The sequence below is a fragment of the Phyllopteryx taeniolatus genome, chromosome 14 (assembly GCF_024500385.1).
Source record: "Phyllopteryx taeniolatus isolate TA_2022b chromosome 14, UOR_Ptae_1.2, whole genome shotgun sequence".
In the NCBI taxonomy this organism is placed as follows: domain Eukaryota; kingdom Metazoa; phylum Chordata; class Actinopteri; order Syngnathiformes; family Syngnathidae; genus Phyllopteryx; species Phyllopteryx taeniolatus.
Window position 1 is genome coordinate 6207212 of NC_084515.1, and position 22843 is coordinate 6230054.

At 40.5% G+C, this 22843-nt stretch overlaps 1 protein-coding gene across 1 annotated transcript in view; it reads right to left on the reverse strand.

Annotated features, from left to right (window-relative positions):
* clstn2a (calsyntenin 2a) overlaps nucleotides 1-22843 on the reverse strand; it is a 171761-nt gene that overhangs the window by 72855 nt on the left and 76063 nt on the right. The window contains exon 2 of the mRNA XM_061797558.1: nucleotides 19157-19279. Coding sequence (XP_061653542.1) covers nucleotides 19157-19279 — 123 coding nt within the window. The remainder of the gene's footprint in view (nucleotides 1-19156; nucleotides 19280-22843) is intronic.

Below are 22843 nucleotides of genomic sequence, written 5' to 3' on the forward strand. Positions count from 1 at the left end.
TCAGAAAATGATGGATGGATAATGATGCTAATCCTTATTATAAGGTGTGTTGAAGGTCATGCTCTGCAGAGTAAGACAATATTAATCTTGCAATGCTAAAATCACTGAAAAGGATCAATCAATGCCACTGATGTTATAGTTGTGGTGTGGATGTCTTGTTCCAGTGGGAAAAAAAAGGATTTGGAGGGGTGGGGAAACACTTCAATGTGTCAATGTGTGATTTCTTTCCCAGAGGTGCAACAGTGTGTGCAAGTATACATTAGTTAGACCTTTGGACTCTGTTCTTTTCAGCTGTTGTCTGATGGGCTTGCTGCCCTCATCCATTACGCTTTCACTCATTTGAAATTGCCTTTCAAAAGTTCTGGCACTTCTGTAAAAGCGAGTTTTTGTCCAAAGTAGCAGGCAGAGTCACAAACATTAATTTCACATGCACATCTGTCAAATCTGATGGGACAACTCAAGAAGGGATCTAGCTGTGCACTGGGATTGGCCCCAAACAATATTTAGGGGGGAAAAAACAGAAGTGGACAGTGGAGAAAAGAGTGATTCTGTGAAGAGACCCATGGAAATGGGGGCTTATATTTCAATATTGTTGTAAGCAACCAAGAAACAGTTAAGGTAGCACTTTTCATCAACTTCTATTAGCTCTTCCACGAAAGAGAGTGGTTGTGGAATTTATTACGTGGATTGAGGGTTGGAAAACAGATTTTGTACCATTATCTTTATGTCAGTGTGACCCTTTGTCCCTGATTAGTTCAAATATGACCACCATATTATAACATAAACACATTGTTTAGTTACCATACTTCTACCTTTCAAGGATATGAAGAAAAGGAAAGCCCTAATAAATAATTTAGGCTCAAACACATACCTACACAAACACATAATTACAAAAAGCCAGTTCAATCTGCTCACTCTTTGACTGACTTTTACTCATATTGTATATTTCCTCTTGATAAGTCAGAAGTCTTAATGAAATGAGTTAATGAAAGAAAATCCCATTAAAGATATTTTAATGGCAAAAGTGAAAACATAAAAAAATGTATGGACACCCTTTATATTGTTAGGCCCGGCACACATTGAGCGACAAGGCCGAAGCAGACTGAACTCTCACACAACATGCAGGGTTCGTGAACGAGTTTTCATGAGTGGTCGACCGTCGGTCAATAATTTTGCTGAATCGCAGTGAGACCCAGGCAGGAGAGGTGCCACCGCAGCGCCACCAAACCGTACCTATACAGTGTATATATTGGGTTTTACAATAACTATATTAATGATTTAATATGCACCTGTGTCTAAAAAGCAAAGTGCAGAGATTCTCTGTCTTCGAGATGTACTGGTGCAGTGGGTGAATGTGGCGATCGATCATTTCCAAAATATTCACACTCTCCTTTAATGTCGCCCATTTCGTCTCTTTGCATTATTTTAATACATCTCCTGTACAGCGGCCAGGGCAATCTGCTTCTTCCTTCACAATCGCACCACGCTTTTGTGGTTCAATAAACATTAATATAGTACACTATATTGTATGCGGTGCCTCAAAACCCGATACAGAGTCGCAGTTTTTCTGGTGCAGTGTGTCGGCAAGTGTGCAGTGCTCAATTGCTTGCTGTGCGGCAAAGACTCGCCGACTGTAATTTTTTGGGCGGTGGTCTCTCAGCATGCGGTTGGCTTTACAAACACAAAGGGAAAATGCAAGCGGTGTTCTTTGGATTGTCATTTGTTTGTTGGTCAGATGTTCTGTTTGTTACTAATGAGATTTATAAGAATGTAAACGTATACAAATCTAATCAAATAAAAAAATAAAAAACTTTCCTCAATGAAAATGGTGGTACTGTACATCCACTTTTCCTGCAGTGAACTGATTTGAGCGTCCATTAAACACCAGCCCTACAATAAGATAAAATCATGCGGAGAGGTGGTGTTGCAATTGCCTTGGAAGAGGCCATCGAATTCTGGTGATAATCTGAATAAATGTTAGCAATAATGGAATTGTTCACCATTAATGGCACCATATGTCTTGGGTTATCTTCCATGAACAGGGGAGTAGACTGCTAATTGACTAATTGATCTATTTTTTTGCTGTTGTTCACAGTTCGACCTTGGTGGAGGTTTGCACTATACTGAATCTATTTTAAATACATAATTATAAACAAACATGACCGAGTATGTCTCCTACATGGCCTACCCTCGACTCGGTGTCTTTATTTGGGCACGGTAGTTCATTCCCACACACAATTAACGAAGCAGCTCCCCTGTTTCAGGCCCTCACTGTTATCTATCATTCAGAGCCAGGCAAGCCTTCACTCCTTCACTAAAGTACAGCCTGCTGAATGAGACATAAAGTGGGGTAATGTGCTGAAAATTAGCCAATTACGATCATTACACTGCCAAAATTGACCCTGGAGACCCCTGTCCAGCAATATATGTACTCTGCCTCCTGGGCCATGTGTGTGCATGTTGGTGTTTCAGAGCCGTTATTAGAAGTAGATTGGACCTGGAGGATGGACTATAATTCACATAATAGCAACATTCTACCAGCTGCTGAGCAACCTTTTTGTAGTGGTGAATTGCCGAGGTCCTTTTTTCATAGTAAGACAAATGGAAAACAAGAAAAGCAGAGGTAACAGGTTTGACAGGGACAATGGAATGTCATTTACAAAAGAAGGCAATAAAATGGAGGCAAACAGAAGAAGCTGTAATAAAAATCAATCATGTTTTTGATTATTTGACAAATTCAAAACAAAATATACACAGCAGTATTTGTTAGGCATACGTGTAAAATATAATACAGAAGGTTACTGTAGCTATTTCATTTACAGTGGTAACATGACTTACAAGTTCAATACATGGACATACTCTGTTCGAGTGTTAAGTGCTAAAACTTGACATCCAGCATGTTGGCATTTCTCTCCCTCATGATCGACATCACAAGCCGCCTATTTTTTATCTTCGACTCAAACGCTGTGCTGATCCCAAATCCAAAGCGATGCAACGCTGCCATCTACAGGGATATGTTAGTCATTTCAGTGGTTTACGAACCCAAATTCCACAGACAAGCTGGGCGAGACCCACTTCCACAACTACCAGTTGGAAAAACGTATGTCGTTGGCCCGGTTGGATTCCAGTTGACAAATATGAACGTCCAACTGCAGTCAATGAGTGAACTATGTGACTATTCATGAAGGGCATTGTGTTGTCTTGCAGTTTTGCGGTTTCCCAAACCTAAAAGTTGTCACCCACATGATCCCCACACACTTCCTTCAACAAATACCAGCAAAATAAAATCCTTATCCATGCATGCGGGGTATGAATTGTTGACCGCTTCAATGGCCCCCTCGTTTTGTCCTCATTTATCTTGGCTTTTCCTCTCTATCTTTCAATCTCTATTTCTGCAAAACAGATGTTAATCTCAAGGTCTCTCCATCTGAAGCATTACTGTTTTGTCTTTTTCACCTTGACAAGAAACAGTAAGACATCCATCAGACGGGCAAATAGCTGTGTACTGGGTCTATCATGCTGTTTCATCACTTTGAGTTGACTGCTTCCATTAGTCTGACATTGATCAGTTTATTCTAAATCTGGATTACGAACATGGTTGAGTTTTTCTACCTGATTGTTTTGTAGGGAGAACAATTCCAATGCGGAAGCTTTGTTTTTGTGAGACACTTGAGGCACTCGTCCTTTTGAGCAGCAAAGTAGTCGCTGTCATTAGTCTTTCAACGACTTTGTCTTTTACATTAAAGGACTTCTCGAATGATGTGAATATTCGCACTTATTTCATTGTTCTGGACTTAAAAAGGACGTCTTTAGAAAAAAATGCCCCAAAAATAACCTCAGTAGTCATTTTCTATCACCCCAACTTCCGATCACCAAATGTTATGCTCAATAATGCATGGACAACAAAAGTCTGCTAAGAAGAACTTTATTCATCATAGCACCAACATGACGACGCTTTATGACAGTGAGTGTTGTAGTGCTTATGACGTCATCGATTAATCGACATCGACATCACATTTGCGTCAATTAATAAAAAAATGTTGTCTTTGAATCCTGAGTGTGAAGTGAAAAAGAAAAATGCCGCAATTAAGGTGCTTTAATGCTCAAACTTACAGTTGCTGATGCCCTTTGAGCCGTTTATTGAACGGGAAAAACAGTCAAACACAAAAATACAAATGAGAACACTCGCAAGATAGCTGTTGTTGGACACAGCTTACGCTCACACGCAGACTCACCTGCTGACCCGACTCGAGCTCCTGACATCACTCACTAGGCCACGCCGCTTAAAGGCACACATCCAACTATACGTACAGTCATAACATTTTATAAAACCTGTTTACCGTATTTTCACGACCATAAGGCGCACCATATTAAAAGGCACAGTCTCAGTTACAGGGTATATTTCTGTATTTAACACATACATAAGGCGCAGCGTATTATTGGCATGGTAAAACATACGCTAGCTTAAAACATACGGTAGCATGCATGCACGCTAAAACAATGTTTTTAAAAACGCAGCGGGAGCAAAACTGAGTTCGGTTGTACTTAATTGAAGTATTTAACAATGTACTCATGTTATTTTTTGATCAATCCTCATCCACAAATCCATCAAAGTCCTCATCTTCTGAATCTGAAATGAACAGCTGGCCAAGTTCTCCATCAAACACGCCAGGTTCCCTCTCGTCATTGTCGGAGTCAGTCTCGTTGCAGTGCGGCTCCTCAGAAATGATGCCGGCTTTTACGAAAGCTCGAACAACAGTGCAAGCAGCACGTTAGCCCAAGCATCCACAATCCATTCCCAAAATGTGGCGTAACTCGCCCGGCGCTGCCTCCTAGTCTTAGTAAAGCTGTGTTCGCCATCTGTCATCCATCGCTCCCACGCCGCTCGCAACTTCACTTTGAACGCCATGTAAACACGGATGTCCAGCGGTTGGAGTTCCTTCATCAAGCTTCCCGGAATGATGGAAACTCCGAGTTATTGCACTCAGTCAAATGGTGACTGCAGAGATGCTTCTCCCGGCTGTTCTTTTTCTCATTAATCCATTGCTCGAGTTGGTCTTCCAACTCGGGCCACCTCACCTTGTTTCCGCGGAAACTCAGCTTCGTCTTCTTGACTTGGCGAAGCTCGTTTTCCTGCTTCCTCCACTTGCGAACCATGGATTCGTTGATCTTGAATTCTCTCGCGGCTGCTCGATTCCCATGTTCCTCCGCGTAACTGATAACTTGCAGTTTAAACTGTGCTTCGTAAGCGTGTCTCTTCGTAGGTGCCATTTTCGGGCGGGGGTCCTTAGCCAAACCGATGTTGTTTTGCTCAATGCACATACCGGCACTATATACCTACTGGGGGCGTACCAGGAAATGCTCCCAGTCAGTCAAGCGGCGCGCTCATTACACAACAACATTTATAGATTTTGGAACTCGGTGCACACATAATGGACGCCGCATTATAAGGCGCCCCGGCCATTTTGGAGAAGATTTCAGACTTTTAAATGCGCCTTATGGTCGTGAAAATACGGTATATCTATATATTCCCTTTTTTTATGTTTTTATATAATACACTGCTATTTTCTTTCAGTGCTATTTGCAACACAAACGTGGTGTTTAGTCAAGTTACAAACGTACTGTACAAGGTATTGTATATAGCTATGGTTTTGGTACAGACAAACAATATGAATATTTTTCAGTTTACTTCAGCTGTTTCTGACCTCCGCCTACTTCTTGTAATTTAGACTTCGACAATGACGAGAGCAGAGATACTGTAGTTGAAAGGGTAGAAACAATCTGCAGGCAAATGACACCAAGGCGACTCCTTTACGGGCGGTGAAGGTGACTAGGAGGAGCTCAGGGTCACGGATGATGAAGTTAGTTTGAGTGACTCTGATGTGGTACAAAAGGTTCAAAAGCCAGATTATCCCATTTTATGCTCACATGAACAAGGAAAATGGTACAGTGAAGATATGCAAATTGGCATCTAATTGGCCTGTCAAGCTATAGAAGGCCCCATCATGTCACCGCAAGAGAGAAAGATCACTAGAGAATACAGAGAAATACCAGATTAGTTTCAGCTGCTTTTCACAGCACAGTACATTAAGCAATTTCAGCACCTGGGCGGTTGCACACTATTGTTAGACAGTAGGTTCTTTCAGGAATAATTTTGAGGAAAGAAAAGCCAATTTCAAAAACAATTCGGAGTTGTATTTTATACTTTATAACCATACATACAAATGTATACACCTACATATAGGCATTTAAGGGTCATAGTTTCATCATAATAGGATCAATATAAGATGTTTTTCAGCTTCAACTCTACAATTTTTAGTTTTAGTTTTTACTAAACAACAGTTCAGATCTTGAAAAACCCGTAATTTGGGGCACTCAAATCTCAAGGCACCACTGTACATGCTCTTCATTTGGAAGAATTCTTGTTGTATTGTTTTGTTTCTATTAGTACAGGACTAATGTTTTTTTCCCCCCTGTCTCGATGTAGCATTTGTTCACATGGAAAGTGGAATGCAGCTTTAAAACCTGCATTTTTCTATCTGGTTTCATGAAAGAACAAGCCTCCGGGAGCTTCTCGTACTCGTCAGCATTCTGAACCTATCAGATGGGCCCGAATAACTACCATATGTGTGATAGCCACAGATGCTCCCTATGACTCATACATATCTTGGGTGTAAAAAAAACCAAATGAGGTCAGGCTGAGCTGCTACAATGCAGTGGCTTCCCTTCATTGGCCACAAACCACCGTAGTTAAGTTAATGATGTGCGTGGTGTGATAGCGAGGCAGTTAGCCACCAAATGACATTTCAAAAAATGTAGCTCACTGTGTCCCAGACTAACACTTGTGGCTCCAGTTTGGAATCTTTTGTTATTGTGTGTTATCTTTTAAAAACCACCATGATCTTATGAACAAATAATTCTCACAGTAGCCCCATGCAACTTTAATCCTACAACTGCAAAACAACAGAACATACTGTGGAAAATTTAGAAGGGTATTTAAGCTTTTGAATGCAGTAATATTTCAATGGATTGCATAAATGATCATTCTATATGTTCTGGCCTTCAAAATGGGGCACTGACTAAGAATGACAAAAACTGACAAAATCCTTGCTATGTCTAATCCAATGCAATAAAACCTTGATCATTATTAATTTACAATGCTCTCTCTTAATTATTTTTTGTGTATTTTTTTTGTTCATAAACGCAGACTCCTGGAACAGGCTCATTTAGCCATTCCTACACCACAGAAAAATTCTTGAATATATACAGTATTTACCTCTGAGGCAAATTCCGTGACATTTCATTTGGGAGGTTTGAACTTAATTAACATTTAGAGGCAAAATGTTACAGTCCTCAATTTAAACTAATTTAATCAAATAGCTTTGGTTTTTTTACAATCTCATTTAGTAAGGTATTTTAGACAGTAATTCAGATGTGAAACGAAGAGTGGTGAGTTAACAAGGTGATAAAAATGATGAGATGAGATCCAACAGAGACCTGTTAAAAAATTCTCTTAATGTCTTTGTCAGAGAATTACTTATCCAACATATGTAATTAGTACGTTTGTGGTTTGCAGTGATGTTTGGAGATAAGGAAATGAAAATATTTGTTAAACCTCCTAGTATAATGCAATGCTGGTCTACACCACTGCAAAGTAAACCACAATAATATACATAAAGTGAAACCCCACAAATGGGGACTGGGCCCTGCTGCGAAATGTTAAAACCCGCGAGTAATTGACGAGCCCTTTAGAAATGTTTAGAATTTGCTATAGATGTGACAAAATGGTGGCAAAGTACAAATTTGGTCTCAGTGAAGCTCCTCAACTAACTACAATACAGTTCCTCAGCAAAGAAATACATTTATTGCTCATAGGTGAGCTTTTCAGCAAAGAGTTGAGGTTCCAACAAAATGTGCATTTGCGAATGGCGGACCGCGAATATGCAAGTCTTCAGTCTTTTGAATCAATCCCTATCTGACAGTGTCAAAAAGATTTTTACCACCTGCCAAATTTTGATGCAGCTCTTGTACCTGTATTTGGATCTCAGCCTCGTGAGGATAATCGGTATTGTAAATAGATGGATGCATTGTAAATTTGTACCTAATGAAGTGTCCAGTGTTTTCCTCATGCTAAAAGCTGCAAGTCAAATTAAAATAATGCACCAACAAAAAGTTTAAAATCATGATATCAATCAACTCGTAGAACCGTTTGATCTGTGCAGATTTACTGCAATATGAGTGTATGTTTTTAATGTGTTCAAATGTTGAAAAAGTGAAATGAAAACACTTCTGATTAACTGCGATGTTGTCCTGGAACAGTAAAGGCTTCTTTGTGGTTTGTAGATAGACGTCATCCCGTAAAAGAGCATCCTGACGGTTTGATGTGGTGCATTTCTCTGTTGCTGGAGACCTGCCTCACCATTAGCTCATAAATTCAGCGCTAACTGCATAAGTGAAACAACCCCACAAAGACACAATGGCAGAGCAGAGAAGGAACAAACAAGGCAGACAAAGATAATTCCCTTCCCCTGTGGGCAGACAGACACCTGCCTGGTCACTTCAATTGTCTTGTTTTGACCTTTGGTGCACCTTTACGCCACGTTCATATCTGGAATGTTTTCTCTTCGCCACACCTCTCTTTTCTTAAACATTCAATTTGCCCCCCAACTGTAATGTGTCACCCCTTTCTTTCTTGTCACATTTCACAGCTCCTGCTTTGTGGGGTCTAACAGTCTAGTTAGCACCGTCTGAAGAAAAGTGACGCGTTACTGTGTGAAAAAGCAGCACGGCAAGACGACCCAAACTACAGCTATCACCATTAGCAACATCGGATATTGCAAATTAATAATTGACATTCAGCTGGACATATACAGCATATATATATAAAATGTGTTCATTCACGTGTCCCAATTTATGAGTCTAATTTACGAGGTGTCACTCAGTCGATTTTTTGCTTTACGTTTCGAGCCAAAATTTAAGTGACAAGAGATCTTCAGATACGCTGCCCCTCGAGTGAAGTGGGTAAAAAGGAGAGCAATTAAGGTACTGTAATGCCCTCGCATGCGAGCAAGGAGAGCCACAGTTTCCAATGGACTTTCAGCTGTTTATTTAACAGTACAAACCATAGCTATTGTTGCACCATTTGACATGTCCCAATAATTACACATTATAAAACCAGTTTATTTCTTTGTATTCTCTTTTAATGTTTTTAGAAAGTACAGTGCTATTTCTCTATTAAATCATGTTAGAAAGAATTGTGGAGGTTTTTGGAACGGCTTAATGCTACTCAGTTCATTTCAGTGTGGAAGATTTGAGACGAATAAATTGAGTTGTGCGCTTAGTCACGGAACAAATTAAACTTCAACCATACCAGTGTATGTCTCAACCTGTTCCATGAAATATGGAAATCATTATTATTAATACCATTAGTTATCCATTGTCTGTACCACTTATCCTTATTTGGGTCTGTGGGTGAGCTGTAGCCTATCCCAGCTGACTTGGGATCAGAGATGGGGCACACACTGGACTTGTCGCCAGCCAATCATAGGACATATACAGGTGCACCTTGAGATACGGGTGACCCGACTTACGAGTTATTCGAGATACGAGCCGTCGATCGACCGAGTTTCTGCTTTTACATGCAAATCCCAAACTTGAGATACAAGTGCTGTATGGCGGCAGGTGTACTCACTTCATAAAAAGCAGCAGTTTGGCTCATATTGTTCGTAAATATTCTTCAAAACAGAGGCTTCAAGCTGATTGCCACGGCCAGTTTACACACCGTTTATTTGAAAGAACCACATAGCCTCCATCAAGCATACAGTGCAATGGAAAACACCACAGCCTCACGGGCCAACAATTAACATAACACACACAAACAAAATAACACCAGCCAAGGGTGTTGAAAATTGTATGATGTGGACAAGAGATCCATTTTATGCTGGTGAAGTTAAGGGAGATATGGTGACAAAGAGTATTCTGAAGACGTGAGCCTTTCACGCTACTGGAATGTGGAGGATTCACCCAACCGCAGATCGGCTTTAAGTCACCTAATATTATTAAAAAGGAACTGCAGGCATGGGCGTCAAACAAGGGGGACAAAGGGGAGAGAGAGAGTGAGAGAGCGAGAGAGAGAGAGAGAGAGAGAGAGCGAGAGAGAGAGAGATCACGTGAATGTACTACAGTGCATGTGATGTGTGTGAGACTTGGCTTAATTGCACTTCACTAAACCAGTTAATATCTTTACATTCTCTTCAATTATGTTTTTATGACTCTATTTCACAATATATTGCTATTTTTATTTTATACAAATGTTAAAAAAATATATCGGGGTGTTTTTGGGGTAGGAATGAATCTCATTTCCACTCATTTTAATGAGGAAATATGTTTTGAGATAAGAGCATGGTCAAGGAACGAATTAAACTTTGCCGTTCAAGGCACCACTGCAAATACAAAACTATTGACACCTACGGACAATATAGTCAAGTAACCTAACATGCATGGTTTTGTAACGCGGGAGGAAGCTGAAATACACACAGAAAATCAACACAATTCAACCTCAAACTTTCAAACTATGAGGTACATGTGCAAACCACTTGTTCCCTGTCCTTCCAATTATTATATCATACACAGGACATTTTTTCCTTAGTAGTAGTAAGGGAACCACTTCTCAGTATGCAGTTCAATTCACCATCTGTAGGAAACTAAAAGGGACAAGTGAAATTTGGAATTTTGAGGACACCACATGAGAACCATCTCAGCTAACACCTTTGTCAAGCTTGTAACCTTTTCTTCTCGTGTCGTGTCCATAAGTACAGAGTCAAGTCTGTTTAACTTCAGAACTTGTATGTTTGCCTCAAAGGCTTTGCAGCGACGACGTAATGGCGTGTGAGCTGCTCAAAACAGGTCTGCACTCGCAGCGCTGCGCCTGGAAGCATCCAGGAGAGACTCTAATGGAGCGCTAGCGATGCCGTGCTGTTTTCATAATGTGACGGATGCCAATGAAGTGCTACAATGCCAATAGTGGCCTTTACACAGAAATAGTTGAACCCTCCTTATCTTTGGTGTCAATTTGCCCCTAACCTCTCGAAATATATTCCCATTATTTGTTTGCTTCATATTTCATGACTTCCTAATTTAATGGGGACAACTAAATGTACAATTAAAATTATACCATATGTTAAATGCTTTTGAGACTTGCCTATTTTACCCCACAAAAGCTGAGATTTTCGATTGAACTTCATATTCATTCTATTAAGTAGCTGTTATGCTGTCAGGAATGCGTATTGGTCAACCTCACGCAGTTTTTACAGTCTATAAATGAACTGCAAGCAGACAGTTGAAGGTAAAAAGGAGCCGCAAGGGTCAATAAGTCAGAGAAATACATTATTTAATAATACACGAAACGTGGACTCAAAACAAATCAATTATTAAAGGCTTCATGGTGGACCTATTGTCAAATGCTGTGTAGACAGAACCTCCAGCTTCCTGCCCTTTACTGGCAGACTCCCAATAGCACTAATACCTGCACTCTTCTTTCAGCAGCAGCAAATTCACCTCTGCCATGCACAGTGTTTTCTAATCGATAACTTCAGACATACACACAGGCCGTCTATTTTTCTGGGATTGTCGCAAGTCTTTCTATTTGTTGTTGTTTGTGAAAGCAATCAATAAACAATATAATAGAGCTTTCTGTAGATTTGTGTAGCATACACACAATCAGACACTATACAATGACAAAATAAAGTTCCGTATATGACTTTTTCAAATAAAAAGATGCATTTGAATCTTTATAAGAAGTGTCCATAAAATACATACTTACAAGACGCACTAACTTGGTTTTGGGAGCTAATGAAACGGCACAACAGGTCAACAGGTCAACAGTCTCATTGCTACTTTGTTTTAGTAAACCAAGTGACACATAATGTTTGTTGGTGATTATCAATAAGAGCTACACATTTTGCTGGTTTCATTGGAAAATGTCAACCATGAGCTTCTTCCAGATATTCCACATGACCAGGGGTGCAAATAAGTGGTGCGCAGGTGCGCATGCGTACTGAAAATTTTAAAAGTGCACCAAATTCGATTGTATCTGTGTGCATTTGCATTTTTTTTTGGGGTGAAGCGTAGCAGTAGACAGGGCTCGAGTAGTGTTGTCGTTCGCAAACAAATCGTTCAAACAAAAAATCTTTTGAGAGGACGTACTGAATGGAATCCCCCGCCCGCTACTATTTAAAACAACATAAAACATGATAAAAAAGAAAAATCTGTGACTGTAAAAGTCTACACACCCCTGTCAAATCCCAGGTTTTTGTTATATATTTAAAAAAAAAAAAGAGCTCAAGAAAAAGATCTTGAAAACTCCACCATTAAGTTGATCTCCAATCTACAACAACTCTATTGAAAATATGTTTTAATCTATTCAAGCGCAGTAAAGTATCTGAAATAATGTGGCCTCATAACTGGGATTCGGCTGTGTTCATATTTAACCAATCACATTCAAACTCCTTAAAAGAGAATGTTAATAATACATATGTTAAATAAAGAAATTGTTTATCGTGGTCTCTTTTTTTGGCACAAAAAACTGACTTTTGAACATGGGTGTGTAGACTTTTTATCCACTGCATGTCACATTTTGTTTTGCTTTTCAAAAAATACAGCCATCCATCCATCCATCCATTTTCTGAGCCGCTTCTCCTCACTAGGGTCGCGGGCGTGCTGGAGCCTATCCCAGCTGTCATCGGGCAGGAGGCGGGGTACACCCTGAACTGGTTGCCAGCCAATCGCAGGGCACATAGGAACAAACAACCATTCGCACTCACAGTCATGCCTACGGGCAATTTAGAGTCTCCAATTCATGCATGTTTTTGGGATGTGGGAGGAAACCGGAGTGCCCGGAGAAAACCCACGCAGGCACGGGGAGAACATGCAAACTCCACACAGGCGGGGCCGGGGATTGAACCCGGGTCCTCAGAACTGTGAGGCTGACGCTCTAACCAGTCGTCCACCGTGCCGCCAAAATACAGCCATGTATTTCAGAAAAAAAAAAACATTAACATGACCACTGGGCAATTGTTTTGAGAGGAGAAAAACAAGACAAATGGGAATTGGCCCAGAAAATTGCATTCCATGCATGGATATGTTTTTTTTTCTTTCTTTCTTTTGTGATGACGCTCACACAATTTCGTTATCCATCTGTCTGTTTTACATTTTCCACCCCAGCATGCTCTTGTTTCTTTCCCGCTACTTCTGTTCCATTACCCTGTTCCGCAGAGGAAATACTGTAGTGCACAACGGCGGGCTATTCTGGTACCATGATGAATGGGGAGAATCTATGCTTGTTGACTGTGGTCCTGAGATAAAGAATGGGAAAAAGAAACTGGCTATTTGCTTCATGGCAACCTCGAGTCCACTGCAACCATCCCTCATACTAATTTGATAGCGAAGGCTTGCTCAGTGCACACAGCTCCATCAACACACCTTCGCTCTAAAGGGAGAGAGGGCTGGGTATCATGGCGTGCGGTAATAATTTATCCCTACACATCATGTTGAAGTCGGGGCCACTGTGAGGTGCTTCAATGAAATATGATGCCACAGGGGAGGGAAGGACAAGAGATCAAGTCAAAAAGCAATGAGAACAAAGCATGAGCTTGAAAGGTGAAGGAAGCAAGAGATAGTGTGCGAAATGGACGCAAAGAGGAAAGGTTGCAGTGACAGGAGGCCGAAAGATGAGAGGGAAGGAAAATAGTTAGCAATCCTTGTCAGTTCCCTCAACGCAATTAATGTGGAGACAGAAGGACAGGCCACACCTCTGCAGTAAAACAAAACCAGGATTGATGCAAGCTTCTTTCTGGAATGCTCAAGTGAGAAGCCATAGAAAGTCACTTGAGCATTTGTTCAATATCAGCTTGAGGTCCATGTACTAGTACGCTCTTTGTTCTCACTAGTAAGAAAATTGACCGCACTCGTAGAACCAAGTCTTACTAGTAACATTTCTTCAATACTATATGACATTACTAAGCACTAGTAGAATGACTAGGGTGCCCCAGCCAAACAAATACGTTACTATTGATGCAAAACTGTGCACTAGTTGATAGCCGTGAGCTACTAAAAATTTTATTCAACATCCAATAGTACAAGTAGTACTAGTAGCACATGGATATCATCTAGTGCACAGTTTTGCCTCAATATTAACATGTAGTTGTTCCACTAGTGTGCAGAAACATCATATATTATGGCTTTTATTTGATATCCATGCTATCTAGCTTAAGGTCCATGTACTTGTATGCTCTTTGTCCTCACTAGTAAGACAGTTCAGCACACTAGTAGCACACCCTAGTTGTCGGTGCACTTGCCGAACAACTACGTTACTAGTGACGGTAAAGTGTGCACTTGTTGAAAATTAGGTGCTATTAGTACCACTTGTAAAATTCTAGTAGGTTACACTAGTAGTAGTACTAGATGTCAACTAATGAACGGTTTTGCCTCACTAGTAACATGTAGTTGTCCCACTATTACGCTAAAGTTGTCCTACAAGTGCGCAGAACAGTCATACAGTAGTAGAAGGCAGTGGTGGAAAAACATTCCTAGTATGACAAAGCCATCCAACTAAGGTGCACTAGTAACACTACTTGGAACCAACTAGTAGGCATCTCTCATACAATAGTAGCCTCCTTATGAAGAATATTGAATAAATGCACAAACTTGAGCATTTATTCGATATACTTGCTATCCAGCTTAAGATCCATATATTAGTTCATTCTTGGTCCTTACTAGTAGAACAACTTTTGCATACATATAGATTTCAACTAGTGCACTGTTTTTTTCTTACTAGCAACAGGTAGTTGTTCTATTAGTGCGCCTTTTTCGTTCTACTAATTCACTAGTGGAAGGCACTCGTGCAAAAAAATCTAGTAAGACGAGTGTCTTACTAGTAACGTTTCTTCTACTAGTGTGAACAAAGCACAAACTAGAACATGGACCTTAGGCTAGATATTGAATAAGCTAGATATTAAATGAAGGCATGGAATGTGATAAAGAGTTAAAAAGAATGGCAAGACAGTGAATCCATGAGGCGAAAAGCCCAAATGTTTGCATAGCGGTAGGCAATTGTTAAAAGGAGAGAAATATAGAAGGAGCTACAGCATTTTTCCTCAGTCTCCCTGGTAGCTATTGTGAGGGTTTCATTCGCTACACATTTAGGGAAAGAAATATAGCCAGTCAAGCAATGGCACAGCGCTGCTTCTGCTCCTCTCGGTGCAATAGCTCACCAGAAGTGTTAATCACTGAGGTGGGGGGGGAACGATCAAAACTAGTTTGCTTTTTGTCTGCCTTTTAAACCCCAACGGCTTCTAATTTAAGATTCAGTCAGTAAGCTAAACTGTCTTGGCCAGTGGCGGTTCTTGACCTATTTCACTGTGGGGGGGCACAAACAGACACACACACACACGTGCACGCACACACATTCTTTCATTGTATTCTAAAGCCTGACCATGCAGGGACTTTAGACTGTAAATAAGATGAAGCTGGCGGCACGGTGGCCGACTGGTTAGAGCGTCAGCCTCACAGTTCTGAGGTGCGGGGTTCAATCCCCGTCCCCGCCTGTGTGGAGTTTGCATGTTCTCCCCGTTCCTGCGTGGGTTTTCTCCGGGCACTCCGGTTTCCTCCCACATCCCAAAAACATGCATTAATTGGAGACTCTAAATTGCCCGTCGCCATGACTGTGAGTGCGAATGGTTGTTTGTTTCTATGTGCCCTGCGATTGGCTGGCAACCCGCCTCCTGCCCGATGACAGCTGGGATAGGCTCCAGCACGCCCGCGACCCTAGTGAGGAGAAGCGGCTCAGAAAATGGATGGATGGATAAGATGAAGCTAGACATCTTCTGTGTCTCATATTCCCGTTTTTAAAGGCAACAAAAAGCAGTGGAGAAGAATACACAACATTTCAGGAACACAGTACGCCTATAGAAATAACATTATATAAGGCTACTGTTGAGGGTTTGCTTGGTTTTGTTGTGGTAAGGTTAACTAATGTTAGCTAGAAACATGCCATCAACTCAAGCTGACATTAACGCCTGGTCTGACAACTCATTAAGTTGGCTCACAACTATATTTTGACCAGAAGTATTTCCTTTATCGTTCGTAGTACAGTGGAACCTTGACAAAATAGTCCCCAATATAACAGATATTGGATAAAACGGACCGCCAGGACTGAACAATTATAGTTTCCATTTGTCACTTAAAATGCCGTTGACAAAGTCTGTTAGTTCCAGAATTGTCCGCTGTTGTTTACCAACTGTGGCACAATGCAGACAGAGACTGGGACTGACACATTTCCAGGTCACAGATATAAGAAAAAAAATAAATCCAATTCCAAAAGATGTGCCTCCCGTGCCTACGTGGCAGCCATGTTGAATGTGGGGCCTTGACATGGCAGCCATGTCATGATGGAAATATCTATTGTACATAGACTCGCAGCGTAGAGAGAGAGAGAGAGAGAGAGAGAGAGAGAGAAATGGTGGCTTAACTCTATGGAATACAAACACAAGTCTCTGGAGTCTGGAACATGCTATTTTCTGTACAGCAACCTTTTTTTGTCGAGCCGTTTGCCTTTGGCAACGCATTTGGAACTAGGAAGCACACAAATTCCTCACAGCTCATGAAAGCAACTCGCCTATGATGACTACTATGTCAACAATGTCACCATGACCAAGCAAATTGGTGTGGTAAATTTGGTTAAAAGTAAAACTTTATCAAGCGGGTTTTTTTATTTATTTATTTACAGTAACCTTGTACTGCACTGGGTGTTTTAGAACACAAAAAACCCTACAAAACAATAATTTTGTACTGTACAGTGATATGGGTGCATAAGGCCTCAACAACAAAAAAAAAGTGCTTCAATGTAACGGACAATCTGCTATATTGGATGACCCCCAGCCCCTATTAGTCCATTCTATTGATGTTTCACTCTAATTGTTCTTTTGATTCGAATTTCTTCTTGCCAGGTAGATAACTTTGTGCTAGGGTTTACATCAAAACGCACTAGAGGATACTACTAGAGAATTAAACTGCGAAGCGCATTGGTTACAGTACGTACTGTAGTTCGTGGGAGAAGGGCACGCAGACTTCCTGGCATATTGTACATGCAGTAATTATGTGTCAATTGTAATTTTGCAGTTTTGGGTTTTTTTTGTGTGTTGCCCAATAATAATAGTTGTCTGTGTGCTTTACTCACCTGGTGGTTTTCGTTTTTGGTGTGTTGTTGTACCGTGTATGTAGGTTGTGTTCTGTGTAGTGACTCCTTGCTCATTTTCATTGTGCAGCAAGTGTATTTAGTGCACAGGAGCTGCTGATCCTGCTGTCTTACTACAGTACTGCATATTAACTGTATGGAGGGGGGCCACAAGGCGTCCAGGCACACTGTTAAGGGGGCACTGCCCCCCACACCTCATAGAACCGCCACTGGTCTTGGCTAATGTTACTGTATGTGCTGAAGGTGTTACTTCATTGTTCCGTAAAGAGAATTCTATGAACGGCTTCACAATCATCCAGGTCAGTCACATTTACAGAGCAGCTCAGACATAGCATTATAAAAGACAAAATAACATCTGTGGCATTACCAAAAAAACAGAGGGGAAATATAAAGTCTAATATCCATTTTCCATGGTTGTCAGCGTCGGGATTAATAGAAACCATTTGGCAATAATGAGCTGTAAAGTGCTAACTGTCAGGAAGGCTCTTTGTTTGCAGCTGAGTCTGGGAATAATTTATCTAATTATGACGGCGTTCGCCGTCTCGTTCTTGTCACTGTCAGCTCTGCTATAATCGCATGGCTGCGTCTTATAAGACAACACAATCAACATCTGAAAGCGTCGTCTGCAGATGAGCTTTATAATTATGTTCTACTGTCATCGTTACATGTTAACTCATTCTATGGCGTATTTGAGGTCTGTCACACTGCCGAGAAACAATGCCTGGATGGATGTGAAGTACAGAATAGATCAGACACAGAAAACTGATGTGCATTTTGCTTATGACAGCAACCACATGGATTTTACCCCTCCTTGAACCACAGTATTGGTATTAGAAGCGAGCAGTTGAAAACATTGGTCAGAAGTTTTATATAAACTTAAGATCATAACGCTTATATCAGATATACACCAAGTTTCAGGACATGAGTGCATACAGTGGTGCCTTGACTCACTAGTTTAATTCGTTCTGTGACCATGCTCGCAACTCAAAAGACTCTTATTTCAAATCATCTTTCCCCATTGAAATTAATGTGAATGCCAATAATCTGTTCCGGCCTCACATTGTGCTCCCTTGGGTGCGTGCACCTTGGTCACCAGGGGCCAGTATAACACAGACATAGAGACACACACAAAGACGTTTTACAACTGACTCAGTAAACTGCAATAATAGTAATATTAGTCGTTTTTCGCAGAAGAAAAAAATAATATACTGTATGCCTGTGCTTAAATATCCGTTGCATACAGTGTTATAACACTGGGTGGGTCGTCCAGTGACCGAAGGGTAGATGGTTCGAATCCCTAATTTGCTCCCAGTGGGCCTGGTGACGCCTTGCATGGCAGCAGTCGCCCATTGGTGTGTGAATGGGTGAATGTGAGGCTTTGTAAAGCGCTTTGGGCACTGTGATAGTGGAGATAAAGCGCTATATAAGTGGAGTCCATTTACCTTTTTTTTTACGCCTTTGTCAAAATAGGCTTGTTACTTTTGTTAACCTTGACATAAAAAAGACAAATATGATGAGGTAAAGTCAAACACAGTTGAGATCTTGATTGATTGAGATCTTGGGGTCATATAAGAGTGATTCGAGCGAATGTAATGCGCCTTGTGCCAGCCTAAAAAAACGCCCGCTTCTGTAAGTTTTTACTGTAATTTACAGGACTTGAAGCAGTACTTTTTCTCCGGGTTTTTATTTTTTAATTTTATGCACAAGTATCTGTGCTTTTACTTAAGTACAGTGTGTGAGTACTTTTGCCAACTCTTTATTATTCCTACATTATTTCCTATGGGAAAAATTGGAAAACAAATTGGAGTACAATCATTGTCCTGGAGCGGACTGTGTTCATCAATAGAGATTCTGCTCTGTTCAGAATTAATTTCATTTTATTTGCATTTATTGTCATATAGCTACCTGCATAGGGGACCGGTGCATCCTTGTCGAGAGCAACAAGCGGAGGGTCCAGTAGCACAGTGCCCATGTTCTCTGTGATCACACCATGGTAAGAAGCTTCTATCCATGGTTTGTGCTTGTTGACTGTGGAAGGGGGGAAAAAAAGAGACAGGATGATATTAATCTTTTCTGTTCCTGTTTAACGTTTCACTTGAATGCACATTTCAATTTAAAGCAAGCGTTGCAAGGATTGTTTTTGAAATTCACAAGTTCCTTTCCACTCCACATCGTTTCATCTGAACATCCTGAGTCAATTCAAAAGCTCTTGGAATGAGAAAAGGAAGAAGGAAGGGGGAGACAGTTTCTTCTTTGTGCTTGATCTCGGTTATAGTTTTAGTCATCAGAAATTGGTTACAAATATTGATTTGTGCTTTATTAGTTGTTTTCTCTCAGACAAAAAAAAACCCTGCACAATAACACTTTTTCCCTTTTCTATTTTTTTTGTAAAAGATAAAGAAAGAGCAGGCCTATTTTCCCACCCACAGTGTGCAATGCTAAGTATCTCCTAAAATAACAATTTTAGTTATCAAAACCGTGACACCATTAGTGTCTGTCCTTATTTAGTAAACATGGAGTAGTGTAAAAAAAATAAGTTAAACATTGCATGGTAGAAAGCTTTTCAAGGTTTCCCTGATTGGATGTTAAGGGAGATGGGATGAAGATTTGCACAAATATTTGATGGACCTGTATAATTGTTTCAGACTAAGCACGGCCGCATAGGAATATGCCAAGCATAATACAGTATAAGCAGAGGGAGATATTTCAGCGAGGTCATACAAGTAACACACAGAGTATTCCCTCAAATTTGACCTCCACCCATATAGACACCGTGTCTCAATTACTTGAGAAATGGCGTGTCATCTACTTGACCAAAGCAGCACCCCTTGCTAAATAGACATCAGGTAGTTCAGTAAATAAACGCCCCCGGCCACTATTTGAGGAAATACAGCAAAGCGCTATTATGTTCACCCAACCTTCACCGCATAATTTCTCACCAGTGAAAACCTTGTGGCTCACACATTAGAGTCAAACCCTATGAATATTCTCATCAGATCCTTATAATCCAAGTTCTCACTTTGGTTGTAGAGAAGAGAGTAAACCCCAAACCACAATGAGATTAAGTACACCAGATGAGTTGGAGATTACCACAGATCACATCACAAATAATTACTGACAGTGTGGATTAAACTCCCTCCCACTTCCTGTCTGCCCAAACTAATAAGTAAACAGAGACCCACACACACGCCACAAGGGGAGAAAAAAAAACACAGTGTTGATCTCAAGTGTACTAGTATTAGTGCATGCATGGAGCTTTGGTGTCAACATGACCTTTCAATGCACTGAACAACAATACTGTCTCATTGCACTAAACGGATGTCACAGCAAGGTGGTACAGTGCAAGTCCAAAGGAATTCATCAGGATATGATTGCAACTTTTCAGAATTATAACAGCGCAATAACAACCTAAACTATAAACACATCATTTACTGGCTATAATCATATAAAATGTACTGTGGATCACTGGATTGTTATCATTTATCAGTTTTCTCTCAGAATTTATAATCCAGGGGAAAAGAAAGTGTTGTTAACAACCCTGCCAAATTTTAATGATAAAAAAACTGCTAAGAATATAAAATGAGTCTTCAAACAAACAAAAATGATAATACATTTAAAAAATGTTAAATATTTTTTTTTAAATAAATAAATATCAAGCCATTCTCCCTGCTTTGGAAGACTGCGGGTGTGTCCTCTGAATGCGCTGAACACACCAATCAACTGTCAAATGTCAATCAAACACCATTTCTACGACCAGGAAATGTGTGTGCTACTTCGTCTAGCATCTTTCTTGTGCCTACACATCCCTACATGTTTGAGCCTCATTAATATAGCTGCTTAAAGCCTTACGGCTGACAACGAGGCACTCTAAAGCGGCTGAACCAGCAGACTATCCAAAGGGAAAAAGAATTTTCGGGGTGTAGACATAGCTAGCTAGTTAACTGTCACCATTGCGCCGGATGACCAAAGGTGCTGAAGTTGTTATATGGGGGGGAATTCATGCCAGACTCCAAAGTGTGTCACTGGGTCCCATTTTAGGCATGCCCCCCACCCAAAAAAATTTTTATTTAGGAAAACATAAATGGTTATACCCTTTCTCCACAGTTGAGTATTACCTTGCTCTCAGTCTTTGCACATTTTCAGCAGTTATCTTCAAACATGTATAATGTTTTTGGAAACAGATCTCTAAATTCTCTTTAAAGGGTCCTTTAAACAACAAGAATTTAAAGCATCTATAGAAGCCTGGGGGGGGAAGTGTTTCATGAGACCTGCATTCCATTATCCAGTCATTCTAAACAAATAGGTGGTAGTTGACTCTCTAGAAACAAAGTCAAAAACAACATCATATTTTATTGCTTATTAGGAGCCCATACACTAGACCATTGAAATAGTCACTTGAAAATGTCTTTCATAACATTAAGTACTGTAGAGACATTTTTGATGCATGGAAAGTATTTGTCCTTGACTTGCTTGCTATTGCTATTGAGTGTGCAAAGGTGTCTGACGGCAAACAACGCAGCAGCATCATTACCTAACAGAACCTCTGCAGTCATTCCAGCGTCACGGTGCACATTAAGGAGGTCTAATTCACTTAGTCTAAAAGTGTCTCTGCCAAGCCTCTGTAAAATCTATTATGGCAGAAGAAGTAACTGGAATCCATAAACAAGATGCTAGCCTGTCTTGTCCTGTAAACAGCATTACTGTCATTCCTGTCCATTCTGGTACTCAAGCACACTAAAATATCGTAGTCCCTTAATGTCTTATTTAGTTGCTAAGAGACACTATAGTATATTCCATCAATGTGCTGATCGGCCATAGTATAAAAAATCTGGCCTGTATTTAGTTTCTAAAATGTGATTTGTGGCAATAAAATAGATTTAAATAAAGATACAGCAATGGCGTGAAAGAAACAGGAAGCAAATATTTAACCATGGATGTCACTCAGACAAAAGCACAGGGAAAATGTAGAGCACCATAACGTAATTTCCTACAGTGGGTACGGAAAGTATTCAGACTCCGTTACATTTTTCACTCTTTGTTATATTGCAGCCATTTGCTAAAATTATTTAAGTTCATTTTTTTCCCACGTGAATGTACACACAGCACCCCATATTGACAGAAAAAAACAGAATTGTTGAAATTTTTGCAGATCTATTAAGAAAGAAAAACTGAAAATATCACACAGCCAGTATTCAGACCCTTTCCTCAGTATTTAGTAGGGAGCACCCTTTTGAGCTAATACAGCCATGAGTCTTTTTGGGAATGATGAATGAAGTTTTTCACACCTGGATTTGGGGATCCTCTGCCATTCCTCCTTGCAGATCCTCTCCAGTTCTGTCAGTTTGGATGGTGAACGTTGGTTGGCAGCCATTTTCAGGTCTTTCTAGAGATGCTCAATTGGGTTTAAGTCAGGGCTCTGGCTGGGCCATTCAAGAACAGTCACAGAGTTGTTCTGAAGCCACTCCTTCGTTATTTTAGCTGTGTGCTTAGGGTCATTGTTGGAAGGTGAATCTTTGGCCCAGTCTGAGGTCCTGAGGACTCTGGAGAAGGTTTTAATCCAAGATATCCCTGTACTTGGCCGCATCCATCTTT